The sequence below is a fragment of the Pteropus medius genome, unplaced genomic scaffold, assembly GCF_902729225.1.
Source record: "Pteropus medius unplaced genomic scaffold, Ma_sr-lr_union100, whole genome shotgun sequence".
In the NCBI taxonomy this organism is placed as follows: Eukaryota; Metazoa; Chordata; class Mammalia; order Chiroptera; family Pteropodidae; genus Pteropus; species Pteropus medius.
Window position 1 is genome coordinate 15,700,072 of NW_024342473.1, and position 20,988 is coordinate 15,721,059.

Sequence of the window (20,988 nt, forward strand, 5' to 3'; positions counted from 1 at the left end):
TTTTCTCCAAAGATAAAGGAAAGCCTGCTGGGTTATTGCTCTCTGCCTACAGAATATACCGAAGAGAAAAGCTTTTCATAGATGACTGATTTCTAAAACAGATGTGCCAAGTTCCTTGGGCTAAAAACTCTTTAGTTGGAAATGAACCAGGGCATTTTTAATATGAGTTTTCAGAACATGGACTTTGAGCAGTGCTAATAATGATCAGTGTGATGGTGACTTGGTTTAAGGGTTTTGAGGACTGAGTGCTAATAAAACTGCCTAGAGGAGCATGAGCTCACCTGATATAGCAGAACTAATGAAGGACTCAGTGCACAAAAGTGTCTCTTGTCAGAGAGGAAGTATTTGTGCGTGATCTCATCCAACGATGCACTTGACAAGGACAGAAATAGAAAGCCGTTTGTGGCCACCTGGCAGAGATTTTCCTGGTACCTTGGTTTATTATTCCTACTATTGTACTTCCTTCTTTCCTAAAAATCTTTTTTTTTTCCTCTTTGCCTTTCAGTTGGCTTCAGCACCTTCTGTGAGTTTTCATCAGCACATTTCATTCTTTACTGAACAATGAAAAGATAAGGGAGGGAGAAATGAGGGAACGAGTCTATTACTAATTGTGATGAGGAAGTCAGGAGGAATGGTGCCGGCTTCCCTGGTTGTTCATCCAAATCATGTTGTTAATTTTCCTTGACACATGCAAGAGGGAGATGAAGATTCCTGTATTTAAACAAAGAACTGTGTGTGAGCTTTGGGGGCCATCTCTGTGATAAGATGAAAATACTTATTTATTGAGTGTCTGTTATGTGCTGGGCTCTGCTTGGCACTGAGGCCAAAGGGGAAAGACATATCTCCTATCTTCAGGTTGCTCAAAAGTTCTCTAGACTGGAATCTGTGGTCTTTACACCATAGTGACTACAATCTTGAACATCTTCTGTTAGGAACTGTGAGAGGCCCAGAGAGGTGAGATGGCCTTTGCCCAGAGAGTATGTGGCAATGCCAGAGAGCAGTCAGGCCTTACATTCCTTAGGACAGAGGAAGAAATCAGTGCGGTCTTATAGGGAAAAGGGAAGAAAAGGAACACAGTGTTTTACTTAGACTGGTTAGCTTACAGCAGCCTGAGGAGGTGGCTGTTATCCCATTTAAAATATAAGTTCTGCCTCAGAGAAACATAATTATCCTTCTCAGTGTTCCACCACTCTTGAAGGCTGGGCATATCTTATTCATCTGTATGTCTTCAAAATGTCTGGCATAGGGTAAACCCTCAATAAATCTTTGGGGATAAAAAAAAAAAAGTAACAGTGCTGGAAGCAGGTTTCAAACTCAGATCTTTCTGATTGCAGTTTCTGTGGTCATTCCTTTATTCCGTGGTGGGTACCTCTGACAGAATTCAAGAAATCAAGATGAGTAAACAATTTAGAAAAACATTCATAGTCCATTTTAAACATCTTGGGTTTCAGTGACAGTGGGAATTCCTAAAGTTCCCACTGGAAGATGTGGGACCGATGCTGAGGAGTAGGGTCAGGACTGAAGGGGCAGACTCTAGAACCACAGGGAGTGGGTGGAGGGGCTGAGATAGATATAGGCAGAGGGAAGGGAAGGGGAGAGACCTGGGTCTGGGGAATGTGACCTTCTTAGCATTATTTAAATGGTCCAGGTTGGATGGGCATTGAAGATGATTTAGTGCACTGTCTCATTTTGCAAGTGAGGAAATTGAGAAATGAGAGGTTACATGTATATGTAGTCAGTAGCTGAGCTCATGCTAGAACCTGACTCATGTACCCATACACCTCCCTCTCCCATGAGTTGCTCATGGTTACCCAAGGAGCAAATATTTAATGTGTCCACTGTTATAGCATCTATCTTTGCTTTGAATTTCTGCTTTTTTAAAGTGGAGATTCATGGCAACTACACAAGCATTAAACCCCAAGAAAAGATCTTGTTTTGTTTGTTTTGTGGCATTTCCATAGTGCAGGTCATTTGGTCATCGGTCCTTAAAAAGATGAGACTTATCTTCACCTGACAATGGAGATCTTGTCACATAGTGTCCAGTATTTAGCATGACTCTCCATTTGATTTTACATGAATATTGCAAGGATCTCATGGAATGATGCAATAAAGAATATCCTGTGTACAAATTTGATAAGCTCTTAACAATATGGTGCCTGACAGCCTCTCACTTAAAGAGAAGACATTCTGTCAATCAGCATGAAGCATGCTAAAATCTCCGTTTCTATAAAGTTCTTTATGCCTGCAAAGCAGCTTTCTTCTCTCCGACTCTAAGTGTCTTTAATATAATATGCCAACTGTGGCAATTGGAAGCATAACGAACAATAAGTTGCTTTCTTATTCTCAAGAACTTGTTATTCCCCTGACACCAGCAAGACTGGCTTCTGAGCACTGATGCATTAGCACTTTTTTCCAGCCCTCCATCCTCTGCTCTCTCCCCTACTTGGAGGGCAGAGAGGAAGCAAACAACCATTGATTGGGCATTTTACCTAAGCCAGGCGCTGTGCCAGATGATTTCTGTTGACCCCCTTACTTAATCCTCACAATAGTCTTGGAAGTGTGGTAGATGACGGGTATGATAGTGTCCCCAATCTAAAACTCAGGACACTGAGTGTTATGGATTGAATTGTGTCTCCCCACCACCGCCAAAATTCATAGGTCCAAGCTCTAACCACGAATATGAATATATTTGAACGTAGGGCCTTCAAAGAGGTAATTAAAGTTAAATGTAATACAAGGGTGGGGCTCAAATACAATAGGACTGGTGTCCTTAAAAGAAAGAGAAGATGTACCACAGACACTTGCACACAGAGTAAAGGCCATGTGAGAGACAAGGAGAAGACAGCCATCTGCAAGCCAAGGAGAGAGGCCTCAAGAGAAACCAAACCTGCCAACACCTTGATCTTGGACTTCTTGTCTCCAGAACTGTGAGAAAATAAATTTCTGTTGTTTGAGCCCAGTCTGTAGTATTTTGTTATGGTGGCCCTAGTCAAACTAATATACCGAGGCTCAGAAAATTAAATAGCCCAGAAATGGCTATTTTCCCTATTTGAGAACAAGGAGAAGCCTCCTGGGGCAGGGGTAGGGGTTTAGGAGATGCAGGTTTGCATCCAGGCTGTCACTAATGAGCTGTGCGACATAGGAGAATCACTGCAGGTCTCTGGGCCCATTTATTCATCTATTGAAAATAAAAGGAGCAAAATAATTGAGCTCTGGCATCCCTTCCAACTCTGAAATTCTGTATTTCTCAACAATTTTTCTAGGCCTTATCTCCTCATTTGTAAAAGGAATCAGAATACCTAACCTAAACGGTCCAAGGAATGTGAAGAAAATCAATGAGTTCAATAAAGAGTTTTAAAAAAAGAAAGGAGTAAATGTGTATAAGGTGATGTAACAAGCAGATCTGCCCAGGTTCAAGTCCCAGCTGGCCCTTTCCGAGCCAAGGGGTCTTGGATAAGTGCACTTAATATTTCTAAGCTTCCATTAACTCATCAACAATGCAGGCAAAATAATACTCCCCTTCTAAAAAATAAAAAAAAAATGAGATGCTCTCTGCAATAAACCCATCACAGAGCAGAGCCCATCACATTCTCTGTACCACGGTAGTGATTATTATTGGTATTATTAAGGTCCCAGAATGGTGACTTGTCTGCCCTGAGCTCTGCTATCTCCTGTCAGAGCATGGCATTTAGAATTAGCAGAGTCAGGCTACAGTACTGACTGCAGCACTCACAGGCCATGTGAACCTGGGCAAGGCACTTAGCCTCTATGATCTTTGAGATTCTAACACTTCTATGTGTTAGGTTAGTGCCTACTATATAGATGATTAATTGAGATAAGGCAGCGAATGTGCTTTGTCAGTTATAAAGCTGTATATAACTGTGAGGAATTACTGCTATGAGCAAAGATCATTTCTTCTGTTTTTCTGCCAAGAAGTTTGCCCAGAGATGCTTGAAAGATGGGGAGAATGGAAGGGGTGGAAGGTAAATGCCGACTGTAGTGATAACAGCACACAGACATGTCATGTTAGAGCAGAATGAGTGATAAATTTTGAGGGGGGTGGAGTATGGTCCAAAATTGTTCCCCTCCCAAGCCATTGCTAGAGATTATTTCCAGGCAGGAAAGGGTTGACAGGACAAACACTGCAAAGTGCTTCTAGCTGGTCCAGATAGAACTGGGATACCTCTGTTAAATAAACACACCACCCAGTGGCTGCCAACAAGATCATTGGTAAGAAAGCAGAGGCTTATCTGCTTCTTTCCTATCTGGTACCTAAAAGCTAGACTTCAAGGAATTTTGACGTTAGGCCCGTGGTTACTGATTGTGGCCCATTTGGAATATGATAAGATGAGGTCTTATCATACGATAAGGCATATCATAAGACAAGGTCTGTGGAGACCCCTAAGTCCAATAGAGAAGATGGAGTCAGAGTTCCCTAGGACCAGGGGCCCCTTTCCCAACAGTAGCTCTTTTCATTGATGGGATTCACTCACCGACTCCTGTCCTCTCATGGAAGCAGAGGTTATGGTGATGGTTAATGGTTGGAACCAGTAATGTAAGGAGTGGGATGTTATGGGAATTTTGGCCATACACATTCTTTTTGAACCCTCCCTTTCAGAATCAGATTGGTTCAGGATATTTCCTGACTCCCATTGCCTGAGGAACACCATGAGCCCAATAAAATTTCCTGAGATTCTACTATTCAGTAGTTCCGTCTTAATTCCTATGAACTGTTTTTCAAATGTTTTTGAACAAAACTCACATTAAGAAGCATACTCTACATAATAAGGCAATTCATACGTGTGTGTGTCTGTGTGTGTGTGTGTATATAAAGAGAGAGCCAATTCACTGTACTTTATGCAATGTAATGTGATCTTTTCTATTCTATTGTTTTAAAATGTTGGTCAAGACCCACTGAATTGAAATCATGATGGACAAATGGGTTGTAACCCTCAGTCTGGAACCAATGGAATATTCTGTGGCATCCAGAGATATCAAGGCATCCCGTGAACAGTCATTTAACTGTACCTTTATGATATGTGCACCTTCTGAGGCAGGGAGTCAATATAGAAAGATCATAGGCCTTGGAATTAGACCTGAGGCCAATATGACTCCATACTGATTTAAGTCCCTGCTTCCTCGTAATGCCTCTTTTGCAGAGGAATTGTAAGGATTGGGTGATCACAGGTATGTGGAAATGTCTAACATAACCTAGCTCAGAGTAGGACTCCAAAATCATTAACTCTTCTCATTTCTAACCAAGTTGAGATCCATAGTCTCTGACAATGCTTGCAGTTTCTTAGAACATCTGGCTCTACTATGTCTGTCTGTTAGGTTCACATTCTTTGATGAGAAGCAAAAGCATGCTTCTCTAACTGATAGCTTTGAGGGGCTTCTTTGGGATTGAATTTCAACAATCTTAGCACTGCTGGGGTGATTATGTATTGTTTGCACTTAATGAAATTGATAGTTAGGGACCTTGCAACATAGAAGGATGAAATTTTTGCCCTTGGTTAGATTTTTTTTGGGTAAGAAGGTACTCTGCACACAAATCAGGAAGAGATGGTATCCAAAGCATTGCCTGTAATGAGAGGGGTGCCTTTAGTATAAACCCAAGGCAAGAGCAGACTTACCAACAGCTGAGCCAATAAAAATTCTGCAGCAGTTGATGAGCAATTAGATGAAATGCATCTGAGCACTCCATGCTTGATTTCAGATTTTTGTGTCCCACGTTTGGCTTCCCATCATACATCCTTGCTCACAGCCTGGACTCAGTATAACCTAGTTGTCACTACTTGCCTGTGTCCTGGACACATCATAGAAAAGTCGAGGCTAGACTTCCTAGGATATCGAAAGAAAGAGTAGTCTGTTTTCTCCTCCTTGTCATTTTATAACTCATCAGTGCTTGCTAACCTATTTTACAGTTGGTCCTCTGAGACGCCCATTCTCTGTAGAAACTCTACTGCTACTTCATGCTTGCTGCAGAAGATAGATAGCAAAAGCAAGACTATCCTCCCCATCACTCATTGTCCCAAGTATAGACCCAGGCTTCCCACTGCATCACAAGGCTCTTGCGTTTAACGCACTTGACTGAAGACTAGATTAACTAAGGGAATGAACCCATCACTGGTTGCGTGCCATCTTTGGACACTCCTCCTGGAGCCGCCGTTAAGCTTTGTCTCCCTCCATGATATTGAGAATTCATTCAGGTCTGAATTCTCTCTCTCATTTTCTATTACTGAAATTCTGCCTCCCTCTGGCACTCCCTCTTCCTGACATCCCAGGGAACCCTAGATTCAATTTATAGCGTAGTACCTTCTCCTCCCCAAAGGTCCTGCTTTATCATGCAGATCAGTTCAGTTTTTCTTTGCTTCAGTCCCTCTCCTTTGCAAAAAACTCACTGCAGGCTTATAACTTTCAAAAATTGTCTTCACTCCTGAGATACATTTTTTGATTCCTAGAATTTCAAAATGCTTACAGTCAGTGTTTTATTTGGGTTCATTATGTTTATGATGATTATTAGCTGATGATGCTCTTTGGATGGGATACTTTTAACACTCTGTACTTCCCCCTGAAGTTACCTCCTGGGTCTCAGACTGTTTCTGATGCCAGATCTTGTTTTTCTGTTCCCAGCTGGCCAGTCCCCGGAGAGATAGGAGCTACAGAGGAATGGGCTTTGTCCTACATAAGAAAGGCCATAGTTAGGGAGAGAGAGAGTGTCTTAGCAAGACCATGCAGCTGGAGGCTAGTTTTCCATGGAGCAGGACTGAGAATCAAAGATAATATTGCCCTAAGTGGCGTCCTTATGGTACTAGGTAATAACAGTTCCTGGATCTCCTGTCAGGAACTATCCAAGGAGTAGAGACATCTGGCATATGTGGAAGGCATTAGATGCATTAATATGTTATTAGGAGATGATGGGAACAAATATTCAAACCAGGAACTTGGCTCTTATCAGTAGGGCTCTTGGTGCATTAGGAGAGAAATTACCTTTTCACTTGAGATGCACAGCGTGTATTTCAGACCTGTGAGTCTGGTTTTGGAGTCACAAATGGAGATGCGCTGAATCTGACAGAGGTGACAGCTTCTCGCATATGGAAAACTGAATAATAACAACAATTCTATTTCTGAAGAAGGGCTGGAAATTACGTTTTCAATTCTAATGCAAGGCAGGGACCAAGATGAACAGATTCAAATTGGAGTTTGCCTGGTCTCACTATTTTCCTTTTTAAATGACAAAGGAAATAACGGTTGATGAAGTTGCCCCTAGGGGATCTGGGAAAGATTCTTTCTGCTATTTAAAAAAATGAGATTTCACGTGGAGGCTATTAATTTCTACCAGCCATTTGATAAACACAGCATTAACTGGTTTAAACACTATCAAACAGCATATTGCCCATAATGTTCTGAATGGCATAGCTGTAAATACAGATTTATGACATTCAGAGAGGACTATCTGCTTGTGAAAGGTGTAAGTTGGCTTGTTTTTGTTTGTTTTGGTGTGACAGAGCTCTGAATGTAAGGGAATAAATATATGACTTATGTTACTTTAGACAAACTGGTTTTAAAGGGGGAGCAGCGGACAGAATCTTGAGTCCTGGTCTCTAAGAAGGGTCAAATATTTTTACACAATTACTACATCTTAAAGTAACTAAAAGTAACTAAAGTTACTTTTGATTTCAACCAATTATAAGAGAGTCTCTAAAAGTTTGGGCTCTGGAATCAGAAGCAAATTAATAGGAGGTTATGTTCTAGATTGATTTCTAGTTCTTGACTGGATGGCTAGTTTACATGGGCTATTGGGTCCCACCCCTGAAATCAGCCCTAGATTAAACTTTAGAATAGAGGTTCTCTGCCTTATATGCTGGGGTCACTTATACACCGATGCTGAAGATTCTGATCTGGAGAAGCAGACATCTAACAAGCCAACTGCCCAATAAACAAAAGCTATAAATTCTAGACAAAAAGAAAAACAAAACAACTTGAAGCTTTGGAGACTAAAATTAGGTAGACACATTTTGGAAATGAGTTGAACCTTGAAGCAAGCAATTTTTATGGAGAAAATTCCATGGCTCAGTGGCAGCTAAAACTGATACAAAGCCCTCTAAATTTTTGGACAGAAGAATTAGGGGAGAGAGTTCAGGTCAACTAGAGATGTCAAGGTGTGAGGGGGAAATCCTGAAAATGAATGAGCTAGAGAGAGGAACTCCAAATTTGTGTTTAAAATCGGCCCAAGTTTCTGGCTAATCCCTGAAACATGAATATATGGGGCAAACTGGAAGTATAATGCAGCTAAGGCTCAAAGAACTAAACTGAGGTCTGAACTCTCGCCACCTCAGGTGTGACAGTTCGTAGTCTGAGTTTAACCAAGTGCATTGGATACTAAAACAAACATGTGACAACTCTTTGAAGAAATATAACATAACCCAAAGGCTTTACAACTTAATTTTTACAATGTCTGGATAAATAAAAATGTTTGGATACAATCCAAAATTACTCAGTAGGAAAATGTGACCTGGTCTCACTAGAAGAAGCAATTAACAGATGTCAACCCCTATGTATTGGTTCCCTAGGACTGCTGTAATAAATTGTTGCAAAATGGGTGGCTTAAAACAACAGAAATTTGTTCTCTCACAACTGGAGGTCAGAATCTGAAATCAGTGTGTCAGCTAGGTTGTTTCTTTCTGGAGGTTCTGAGGGAGAATCTTTTCCATGCCTTTTTCTTAGCTTTTAGTCATTGACAACCTTTGCCATTCCTTGGTTTGGGGCCACATGTACCCAATCTCTGCCTCCATCTGCACATCGTCTTCCCCTCTCTGTCTTTCTGTGTCAAATCTCCCTATCCTTTCTCTTATAAAGGCCCCTAGTATTTTAAACCTAAAATTTTATATCCAGCCACATTACCATCCAAATATGAACATATAACAAAACTATTTGCAGGCTTATAAGGCCACAGATGGTTTAAGATACAAAGATCCACATTGAAAATACTTTTGAAGGAAGTATTCAAATAAATAGAGAAACAAATTCAGTTTATGTAGAAAGAAATATATAAAATGAGGATGATTAAATATTTTAGCGAAGGTTAGGTATTTTTGTCTCTAAGTTAAAGTTAAGAGAAAGGAAAAGTGAAAGTATATGCTTAATAACCCAGAATTAAAATTCTACACAGTATCAACAAAAATAGTTTGTAATGGAGTATATAGGTGGATAGAGAAACCAAGAGATAGAAGAGGAAGATAAAGTTTTTGTTTTGCTAGGAGAAAGCTGTAAGAATCAATTTTTAAAACGAAGGCAAGAGAGACTGCAGAGAAAACAAAATGTTCAGTAGTTGAAATTAGAAACTAAAGTTGTAGCAATATATCCTCATTATATAAATACTCATTATAAACATAAATTGTGTAACTAAAATTAAAAAATGGAAATTGCTAGCTTAGATTTTTAAAATCTAGTTTTATGTTTTGTTTTTTTTTAAGAGACTAAATCATAATGAAATAGAAAATTGAAAGTAAAAGGGTGGGAAAAGATATATCAGGTAAATACTAACTAAAAGAAAATTGATATAACTATATTAGTAGCAGAAAAAGTAGATTTTTAACAATAAAGCAAATTTAAGCCTTGAAAGGGTCACTATATAATGATAAAAGATTTGATTCATCAAGAAGATATAACAATCCTAACCATATATGCAATTAATAAAATATTCTCAAAATATATGAAGAAAAACTTGATAAAACTGTAGGATAAATCAATAAATCCTCTATCATAATGAGGGATTTCAACTCATCTCTTTTGTTTATTGATAAGTCACACAGAAAAAATAATTAGCAAAAATGCAGATGGTTTGAATCACAAAACAGACAGGTGTAATCTAATGAATATAGATGGAATTCTGTAGCCAGATATTAAAGAAAAGACATGTTATTTTAAAGTATTTTTTAATTAGGTATTTAAGATGTTTGAAATTGGGTAACGATTTTTGAATTTGTTATTTTTTTTAGTTGTATTGCTTATATAAAACTGTACACATTTTTGAGTATTCTGCTTCTATATCAGTTTTCTCTTGATGTGTAACAACTTATCTTAAATTTAGTGGCTTAAAACAACACAAAAGTTTCTGTAGGTCAGAAGTCTAGTCTGGTGTGGCTGGATTTTCTTCTTAGGATATCACCATGCTAAAAACAAGGTATCTCATTTGGGGATAAAGATCCTTTTCCAAGCTCAGTGGTCACTGGCAGAATTCTGTTCTTTGTTGTAGAAACAGGGTCCCCATTTCCTTGCCGTCTGTCAGCAAGTGTCTGCTCTCTGCTCCCAGAGCTACCCACATTCCTTCCCATATAGCCTCCTCCATCTTCAAGCCAGCAATGGCTCATGTAATCCTGCTCATGTTTTCAGTCTCTCTGACTTCCTCTTATACCTTTTGCACCAGACAGAGAAAATTCTCTCCTTTTAAGGACTCACATTATTAAATTAGGCCTGGATAATCTCCGTTTTTTAAGCTCAACTGTGCCGTGTAACATAACTGAATCACAGGAGTGATGTATCATTAAATTCACAGATACCAGGCAGTGGAATCTTGGGGGTCATGTCTAGAAATTCTGCCTATCATAACCCCTCACCCATTTTTTTGAGTCCTGTTATTTTTAGTGTGCAAAATTCCATGACATAGTACTTTTGTAGGAATATGTAATCTATAGAATAGGAGCAATGACTGCATTTTAAAATTTCTCATCTGATCATCTCTTTAAACTATAGTTATGTTGTTACTTCATTTTCAGACATTTGGGAGTTTTTGTAAATCTATCATTTTGTAATTGACGTCCACATTACAGTCACAGAAATAGACTAGAAAATGTTAATTCTTTGGCATTTATGAAAGCCTTCTTTGAAGCTAGTAGTTTTTATAAAGGTTCTATGTTTTCTCAGAATAAGTTTGTGGTCTCCATTTGGTATAAACTTTTATTAATTGTGTTATTAATTTTTTACGTTTCATTTAATTGTCTACATCATCTATCAATTTCTGAGAGAAGTATGTTAAAATTTTCAACTATGGCTGATTTGTTATTCCCATAATATTGTCATTTCAAGACTGTGCGTCAGGTACGTGTGGGTCGTTATATGTTTTTTTCTTCATTCGTTTCTGCGATTTGATTGAAGAAAAATAAATTAATTATTGGCAGAGCTATTATATAACTATTCTTCCATTGACAAATTCCAACATTTTTTAGGGATATATTAAAGTTTTTATTGGACAATGGACTATTAGCACCAAACCTAACAATTTAAATAAAAATTACTATATGTTGAAAGCTCTATTTTGGAATTAAGATGTGCCCCAATTTTTATTTTCTAGAGGCCTAGAATAGGTTATTTCCTTTACTGGCATGCATAAAATGTATCACATCTTGTTTTGCTAATGTTATATATTCAGCACCAATTCTTTAGCCACCTCAGTGAAGAATAGAAAATGTATCATGGATCTCAAACCTCAGGCACTACAGTAGTGGTGCTTCTTTTAATGTGACAACTGGATGTCCATTTCTCCCCTCCTCCCATCCCTAGATGATCACTTCAGCAGATTAGAGCAGTGAGGAGTGATTTCAGCATCATGACAAAGTTAGATTGAAGTGTTGGCCCCATAGCACACAAGTTCCATATTGAAATGTTCTGAATGATGGCTACCCATTCTCTTGTAACTGCATTTTCTAAAAGCAGTAACTATCCAAATCTGCAAACATCTGAATCATTTTGAGTGGGCAAATACATGAGTAGAGGAAAATAAACAAAAAATTAAAATGAAGGAAAAATAATTCATATAGGGGATCTGCCAGATTAGAAAATTTTAAAAGACCAGTTAAAGTATATCCCTCCTGTAACAAAGGTTATTCTGCCATTAAAGTAGCATCATCACGTGCCATACTTCTGAGTCCACCCCAAGATATTTTGTTGAGTTTTCTTAGCTTTATATTTCTGTGCTATCTCTGATATTAGGGGGTCATCTGGGTTTGGATCATGTAACAGTGAAAAAAATGGATTAAAGAACCTTTGAAATAGTAAGGCAGGCAACATCGATATTAAGATATCTAGACAAACATTGCCTTCATTGTTGACGGATAGTAAGTTATTTTAAATGCAACCTTTTGTGGTTTCAATGCAACCTGAGGTTGGTCTGTAAGAAAATAAATTTTCGAAAGGCAAACACTACTTGATATGGGCTATTTGGTCCTATAATTGTGATTTGCTAATAAAAGTTATCATTTCTGACCAGATCTACAGAGCCTTGTGCTAGAGGAGCATGAGCCAAGGATCAAAGTTTTAGTACCATGGTTTGTCCTTTTTGGGCCTAGCTGAGCACCCTCTTAGCGTGGATACATGTTTATGACCAAAATACTTGATTTTCCAGGGTGGCAGGAAGAGTGCCTTTTAACTAAATGGGCAGTAAGTTGGACAGGGAGAGCAGGGCCAGGGACCAGTCATAAGATGGGTGATAAAGATCAGTGAAAGTAAATGATAGTAGGAATCTTTAGATTTAGAGAGGCAAAGAGAACCTTCCATTATATGTTCTTGTTTTGTTGTCTCTTTATCTGAATATACTATCATTCCTCGTTTCTAACTCTAATTTCTATCCTTAAGTCTTGGGTTATAATTTGACTTAACCATGTTTGTTGGACATGAGGGAAAGTGGAGGGAGATCTTGGAGTGTGGGATGAATATATTGTCTTATAGGGGAGAGGCCTCTGCAACATGTGCAAGTAATAGGAAGCTCTCAACAAGAGAGAGTTGGACACCTGCAGGCCAGAGAGTTCAGGAGAATCTAGAGATCAAAATATGTCATTGCACCAGTGCAGTCGATTGGTACAGACTTGCCTGTGTTGAGAACTGAACCTTCTCTGGAGCTCTGCTGCTCTTGTGGTCTTAGTCTTGACCCTCAGTTTTACCTTTCCATCCCCCAAGGAAGCCCTCTCATACTTAGCTTCGAATTGATGATTTATCACTGTCTTTTCATTGTCTTTCTCTAACGTCTCAGGTGTCCCCAGCAATAACCATCCAGTTCTATTGTCCTTAAAATTCCCATTTCCTCTGTATTTCCTAATAGCTGACCTATTACATTCCATCCACTGGTATAATACCCCAGTTCAACACTGGCGAACGTTTGAACAGTTATACTGCAAGCTCGTGCTAGGTGCAAACTGTGCCCCCCCTACTGCTGACAGTGGTGCTTTTGATCTGGCTCCCAAATCTCATCTTAATGTTGCTGTCTTGGACCATTCCTGGCATTGGCTGTTGTAAGTTCACATCCCTGGAAAGCAGGCTCTGAAACAGAGATCAGTGTGTAGGGATTTTATCAAAGACTATTCTGGGAAAGAGTAGATGGCAGGATAGGGTAGAGGGAGAATTGGGGCTACAGTGTAGTCTCAATAAAGGCCTTAGCTGACTCCACGAGAGCTCAGAAGCTGGACTGGCCTTTCAGCGTTGTCCTTAGTTGAGACTGTGGAACTGGGCCTTTATGTCTTTGCAGTGACCAAATATTGGGTCTAGGTTGCTCTGGGAATGGGGTATGACTTTCAGCTACCTTTTTTCTTCAGCCAAGGGCAATTCCTGGGGAACATTGAGAGCTATGGGCACTGGAAACATTTGTGCTCCAGGGAAGAAGATGGCAGATCTCGTTAGTTTATTATTGTTACCTGTTGTCCTATATCCTAGAGTTGATACGGAGGTTAAAGATTATGTGTGTATAGTGCCTGGCATAGTTGGGGCTCAATAATAATAATAATAATAATAATAATAATAATAATAATAATGACAATAATAATAAAATAATAATTATTATTCGTAGTAGTAGTATTAATAATAGTATTTATATCCTTACAGTACTTTGCCATATATATTTTCAGAATTTTAATCAGCTGCAATTATATTTCTATGTTGCCACCTAATCCTTATAACCATGATTTTGAATGGTGCTTAATATTTAATTCCAGTGGATTTGTCATAAGGTAGTACATTATTTTTTAACTTTGTATATAGTTTTATGTTTCTGCAATTATAATGCTGAGTTGGATATCTTCATGCATCAACATTTTTTCCAGGGTTCAGATTATTTTTTTAGGCTAGTTTCCCAGAAATGGAATTACTGGATCAAAAACATTTTGACAAGTTTTGATTAAGAGTGCAAAATTACTTTATAAATAAATTGTGATGATTTTGCTGCCACTAGTAATATAAAGAATATCAATTTTCTTGAAGCTTTGCCAACAATGAGTATTGGCATAGAAAAGTTACTTTTATAAGTGAATAATTATAACTGGTTGTAATTTCTATTTTGTTGATTACCGATGAGTTGAATATTTTCATAAATGTTTACAAGTAGTATGTCCTCTTTACAGATTATCTGTTCATGTACTTTGCATGTTTATTGGGATATTATTAGAGCTTTAAAATAACCAATTTTATGGGATCCTTATATAATAAAATTATTTATCCTATGCTTTATTCAACATGTTTTGCTAGTCTGTTATTTCTCTTTCTTTTATACTGTGTTTTAGTATATAATGTTTTAGATTTTAGGTGTTCATGTGTTGATCTTTTACCTTGTAATTAATCCATTCTTTTATAACTTAATCCATTATATATCATCTTAAGGAGTCTCATAAACATTCAATTTTATCTTTTAATTAAAAAAAATTTTTAGTCAACTAATTCATCCAGAATTTATTCTTGCCCTATGGTATGATATAAAAATATATCAGTTAACCAGTCATCACAACATTATTTGATTGGTGAAAGTGAGAAGGGGGTAGAGAGGTGAAAAATAAAAAGTATAAGGAAGATAAAGCTCCGCCTGGTAAGGAGCAGAGAATTGAATCAATGAAGCCATATCAGTGTAGTTCTCAGTTACATTAAATTATTTTGGTGGAAATTAAGCTAGATAACTTGATAACTTGCTATCAAGTTATCTAGTTTATCTAGCTTATTGAGGAAGAGATTGGAGAAGCACTTGGCCAAGTGTGTGAAAGTTCTCACTTAGTGAAGTCAAACTAAGAAAGCTTCCCTGTCTTAAGTATCCAAGCCATCTCCTTTCTCTGGAGCCCTAAATGCGACCACAGTGAAAGCCAGCATGTTGCTGAGAACCATTCTATCCCTGTTGATCCATATTTTTATATTTAGCTCTAATTACTTTCTATTCTGTGCTCTGATCAAGCCATTTATTTTTGCATTGGTACTATACTGTTTTAATTATTGATGCTTTACTGTATGTTCTGGATTTAGAAGGGCCTCTTTTGCTGCCATATTACTTTTGAATGTACTTTAAAAATACTTTTCTTGATTATTCTTCTAAATTAGCTTTACAGTAATTTTATCAAGTTTAAGCAAACACAATACAACAAAACAAAACACAATAAAACATCCTATTGGGATTTTAATTTAAATTGCTTTAAAGCAATACATTAATTGAAAAGAATTGATATCCTTAAAACATTTAGGCTTTTCATAGAGGAGCATGCTAAGTCTTCCCATTAATCAAGTTCTATTTTGTATCTCTTAGTAAAATACTCTAGGCTCCTATCCCACCTCTCCCAATATGAGTCACACACAGTTCCCATTAAGAGTCTGTCTTTGGAAGGGAAACAGCACGAGGCCAGGCAGGCAGAATTCACCCACCCAGGGATAGCAGGCTTGGGAAGCCAGGAAGGGAAATTGGACCAGAACCTACCAACTTGCGGAGTGCAGTGAGAGGAGGAGGATGAGAAGTCTTTCCCTTCCTAGTGCCCATCCTGGCACTCTGCCTGCAGAAGGACTGGGCAGAAGGAAAGGATAGGTTACGGAGGCAGAGGTGAGAGAGATCAAGTCATGGGGGAGGGAAGGGTTAGCTCTTCAGGGTCCCATCTCGGTGAAGCCTTCATGGTCTTGGACTGTGCCTTCTGACTGTCTCCTGCGGGTTGTAGGATGTTGGCTGCATGAAGATTGAGCTTTGCAGATGTCATGCCCAAGACAGCCAAGAACTTTAGTTAGTTTTGCACTGGAGAATTCAAAAAAGAGAGAGTTCCAGTAGGGTACAAAGGGAACACTTTCCACAGGGTCATAAAGGATTTCATGATTCAGGGTAGAGATGTTGTTAACGGAGATGGTGCTGTGGTTGCCAGTATTTACTGGGGGCCATTTGCAGATGAAAATTTTAAACTTAGACACCCAGCTCCAGGCTTGCTTTCCATGGCAAACAGTGGTTTCAGTACAAATGGCCACTAACTAGTTCTTCATGACCTACCCTAGGTGTGATGGGCTTGGTGGGAAACATGTAGTGTTTGGAGAAATCATTGATGGGCTTCTAGCGATGAGAAAGATTGAGAATGTTTCCACATGCCCCACCAATAAGCCCAAGCTTCCCATGGTAATCTCACTGCATGGGGACATATAGTCCTGAGCAAGACTGACTCAGGCCTTCCCTTGCTCTGGGCGATGCTCTTGAGTAAGATCTGGATTGGCCCCTGGGTCAGCTTCCTTGCCTGCTGTTGCCCTGTTTGATCAAGAGACCTTGGAAGTACTACACATTCAGAACTCAAGATTTTCCGCGTTTTTCAACACTAACTAGTTTTTGTTTTGTAAAAAAAAGAAAAAAAATTCTGCCTTCATATATTTTGTTCTATTGGGAATGGGTTTTTTTTCAGCATGAAACATTCCATATCTTTATCTGGAAATTTTATTGATTCTTTAAAATTAATTCAAAATTTTTCAATTGATTTCCTATAAATAGTAATTCTTTTTGTTTTCTTTCATATATATATGTATATATTTTTTTCTCTTTCCCTTTTATTGCTTTTCAGAACATAGCTGTGAATGTGTTTGTTTTATGCTTGATTTTACTAGTTGTGTCTAGAGGTATTAACTTTAAGCATGGTGTTTGTTTAAAACAAATATTTATATGTTGAGTAAGACATTCTCTATTTCCATTATTTGAAGGTGTTTTATAAATAGTAGGTATTGAATTTTACTGAGCATCGTTTCATCTTTTTATGATGATTGTCTGATGTTTTTTTACTTGGCATATTGTTGAAGTTATTACAGTTTCTAGTACTGATCTGTCCTTACTTTCTGGAAATAATCTCTATTTGATTATAATTGCCAGGTCTTTAAATTAGCTACTGAATTTCATTTACTGTTATAGTTGAGATTTTTATATCTATATTTATAAATAATATTGATCTATAAATTTTTATAATGTATACTTTAGGTTTTGTGTCACTTTTATATCTGCTTGGAATTGTGTAGCCTTTAATATTATTTTATGTTTGTAGAATTTTATAGAAATTTGTAATGGTCTTTTTTTTCTTTTCATTAAAAAGTTTTTTAAAAAATCACCAGTAATAATAACTAAGTTCAGGGATTTTTGGAGGGATATTCTACTTAAAAATTTTTAATATTTATTTGTTATTCTATTTAGGTTTTATCTTGCATCAATTTTAGTAATTTTTTTCAGAATAATTACCAATTTTATTTATGATTTCAAATATAATAATAGTCTTTCATTCTTATAATCTGTATATCTGTTGCTAATAGTTCCTTTTATTAAAAAGAGTTTATTTTTTATTATTTGTTCATAATTTTAAAAAAATACCCAGATATTGGTTTTATTTAGTAATTCTGTCCAAAGACAAAAGCCACACAACACACGAATTATTAGGAAATGGACAATAGAACTATTAAATGAAATAACTAATCTGATCCTGGTTTTCTTTTTCCTTCATAGATCATCATTTTCCTCCAATCTGGAAAATGAAAGATTTCCTTTTTATCCTTGGAATTTGTATTTCCTGGGGATATACTCAGGTCACTCCTTTCAACAATAATCTTGTCTTCAACACAGTCAGGTCTTTTAAAAATAAAGAGTCAAATCTTTCTTGGGAAAATGTGTCCTATTCTTTTTAAACTTTAAGACTTCTTTATAAAAATTTAGCTTTCATATTTACCAAAGTTATACATGCACATTCTTTAAAGTGTCAAGTAATCCCATAAGGCTTGCAACAAAGAACGTCCTTCTCCCTACCAGCAAATCCCTTGTCCTGCAATTTTCTCTTTTCCAGAGGCATCTACTTTTACACCTTAGTTTTTCGATCTCCATTTTAAAAAATAACATGCTTATTTTATTATATCTTGAGTCTTTAGGTGTTGGCATCATCTGTTGCATTCTCATTATGGAAGTTGCTTTACTACTCCCCCTCCCCATTTATACCACACATATGCATACTTCTTGTTCCCTCTTCTCCCAATTTGATCCTCTAAGGTTTTTTTTTTACCTGTTTCCTTTATTTTTATTACTTTATCTTTTTGCTCTATATTTTGGGAGATTTCCTCAACTTTATTTTTCATCCTTTTCTTTACTGCCATTTTAGTAGGGTTCTGGAATTACTCACACTGCTTTCTTTAATCAGAAAGCTGATTCTGTCCTCCACTTCTGCTATAAAAGCGTGAGATCTATGGAACCCATCTTCCTTGCTTCTTATATGTTTTCTTGACATTTACATGTTTGCTTTTTATAATGCAAGAATTTTATGAGGTAGTCTTTAAAGTTATTCCCTCTTTCTCCCTTTTTAGTATCTTTGTTACTATTCACTGCCTTTAATCAATTTCTTTTTTAAAAAGTGATTTAAAGCACTTTCCAGTAATACTTCTGTATTTTCCAGTTGCTCTATTTGCTCTTGTTTTATTGAATGTATATATCTGTGTATTCAAAAAGCATGATACATCATTTCCTGAATTCAGTCTATTTCAGTGGAAACTGTTCGCTTCAAAATTTTCAACTTGGTTCTCCTCTTTCAAATTGTTAGTCTCTTTACTTATCTTAATATTTTTCAGCTTCTGATTTTATGAGTGAATGTTTTTATAAGTAAAGGTCTTATATTTTGAGATCAATTAGGAATGATAGCTGGTACACATTTCATCAAGAGTATGGTGTGTAAGCTGTGTGTGTGTGTGTGTGTGTGTGTGCGCACACGCATAATGAACTGTGATTCTATTTTCTCTTGAGGGCCTCTCTACAGTGCAATCTGTTTCATCTCTTCATTCATTTCTTCAGAATTTTAGGTGTTTCTCAGGTTTATCTTCTACTTCATTAATCAAAAGGAGGTTACTATTCGACTACTACAATTTTATTTTGGAGTAGTCTTTTTGATTCAATAAAAACTATGTCTAATGCTGTATGGTTGAAAATATAAAACAGTTTTTTTTCCTAATATTGATAGGTTCTGGAGCAAATTCATTTTAGAGAAAGAATTTTACCCTGATGGCATAGGAATTAGCTCTTATTACCATGTGCTGGATATTATCATAGACTTCACTTGATTTTATTCTTTTTCTATTACTTTGTTCTTGAGCTAGGAGAAATGTTGGCCCAGTGGTGATGAAGAGTCAGAGGTAAGAATTGTCATTAAGTCTGCGTTCTACCTGAGCACTGTGCATTCCTCCTCTCAGGTCTGCCACAGCAATTCCTGTTTCATAGAAAGCATTACGTGCCTAATTCCAAGTTCTTCCAGTTTTCCAAGCCAGGGCTGTCCAGTAGAACCTCCTGAGTTGATATTACATTAGCATTATACTGTATCCACTCTAATAGAGTAGTCATTCACCACATTGTGGCTATTAAGCACTTGAAATGTGGCTAATGTGACTGAGGACCTAAATTTAAATTTAAATTTAATTTCGGTTAAATTTGCATTTGAATAGCTACCTGTAGCTAGTAGCTTACCATATTGGACAGCAGAGCTCTTGGCATCTCAAAGCATTCAGGATGAGGAGAAATTATTCTTGTAAGAATAATTCTGAGTCTAGATGAGAAGGAAAATGTCACCCAATAGCTCATGGTCTTCTAAGACCCCTTATCCACAGAAGTAGAAGGAAGCTTCAGGTAAGATAAAGAGGTCTTTTGGTTTGATAAAATGCAGCTTTAATCAAAGAATAGTTGAACTTCCAGCATAGAAAGCACACAGATGCTAGGGGATAAAGGCGCATTGGAGCTGGAGAAAATAGATAAGTGAAGCTCAAAGCTACCTCTGATGAGGCCTGATTCTTAAATCTTGACCCACGATTTTATAAATTGCCACCAGCACCAACATGCATACCATTTTTTCTTGCTTCTCATTGTGGTTACACCAAGGTCTCCCTTCACAAGTTTTAACAGATTAAGGAGTATTTTGGAGAGGGGTTTCCTTGTACTTTCACTACTTACCTATCTTCCCAGAATCCTCCTTAATTTTTTTTTTTTTCAAATTTGGAAAAAGAGCTATGTTATCAACCAGGTTGATAAAATGATTAGTTTGAGTATTTGGGAAGTAAGAGCTTGTAAAAGGCATTTGTTTGAGCTCTCCACTTAATCTTGACAGTACCTTACCATTTGACACTCAATTTTATGTTAAATTTGAGGAGAAATTAGAAAATGAGGGGTGTGGGTGTCATTTGTTATCTCCTCAAAGATAGGGTCACGTCTGTCCTTGCCTGACAGGGTGCGCCCCATCCCATTCATATTCTGTAGTCTCCAGTCATTTTACCCTGTACTTGTCTCAGTGAAACAGCTTCCCTCCCTGCTTCATTCTAATCAGATTCTTTTCAGCTTGGAAAGATGAAGTTCATGATTATATCCTCAAAATCCATTCATTTGGTGCTGTGGCCGGCTTTCCAAACGGCCTACAGTCTTCCTGTCAATGAGTTCTGTGAAGCTGGTGGCATGCCAGGATGGCCTTGTTTGCTTTCTGCTTTAAGCAGAAAAATTGGATTTAGAAAGCTTTTCCTAATCTGGATCTCTGCAATATATAATAAACTTCTTACATCTGTCACCATCAGCATTCTCTTTGCCGTCTTTACTTTTATGTTTCAAAGAGGAAAGACGGGTGCCCTTTCTTTCTCTTCCTATTCAAGCACTGTCTTGGGACAGCTAGCCCTGAAGATTAGTGACATCTTCCTGACTGGGATGATGGGGGACCGGAACAAATTTAGGATTGC

General features: G+C 37.4%; 1 protein-coding gene across 1 annotated transcript; it reads left to right on the forward strand.

Annotated features, from left to right (window-relative positions):
- The first annotated feature begins 3,958 nt into the window (after positions 1-3,958).
- LOC120604345 (peptidyl-prolyl cis-trans isomerase H-like) lies at positions 3,959-16,417 on the forward strand. The gene is given in 3 exon segments (XM_039864991.1): positions 3,959-3,983; positions 16,028-16,242; positions 16,244-16,417. Coding segments are annotated over 3 exon segments (414 nt in total).
- Positions 16,418-20,988: the final 4,571 nt, after the last annotated feature.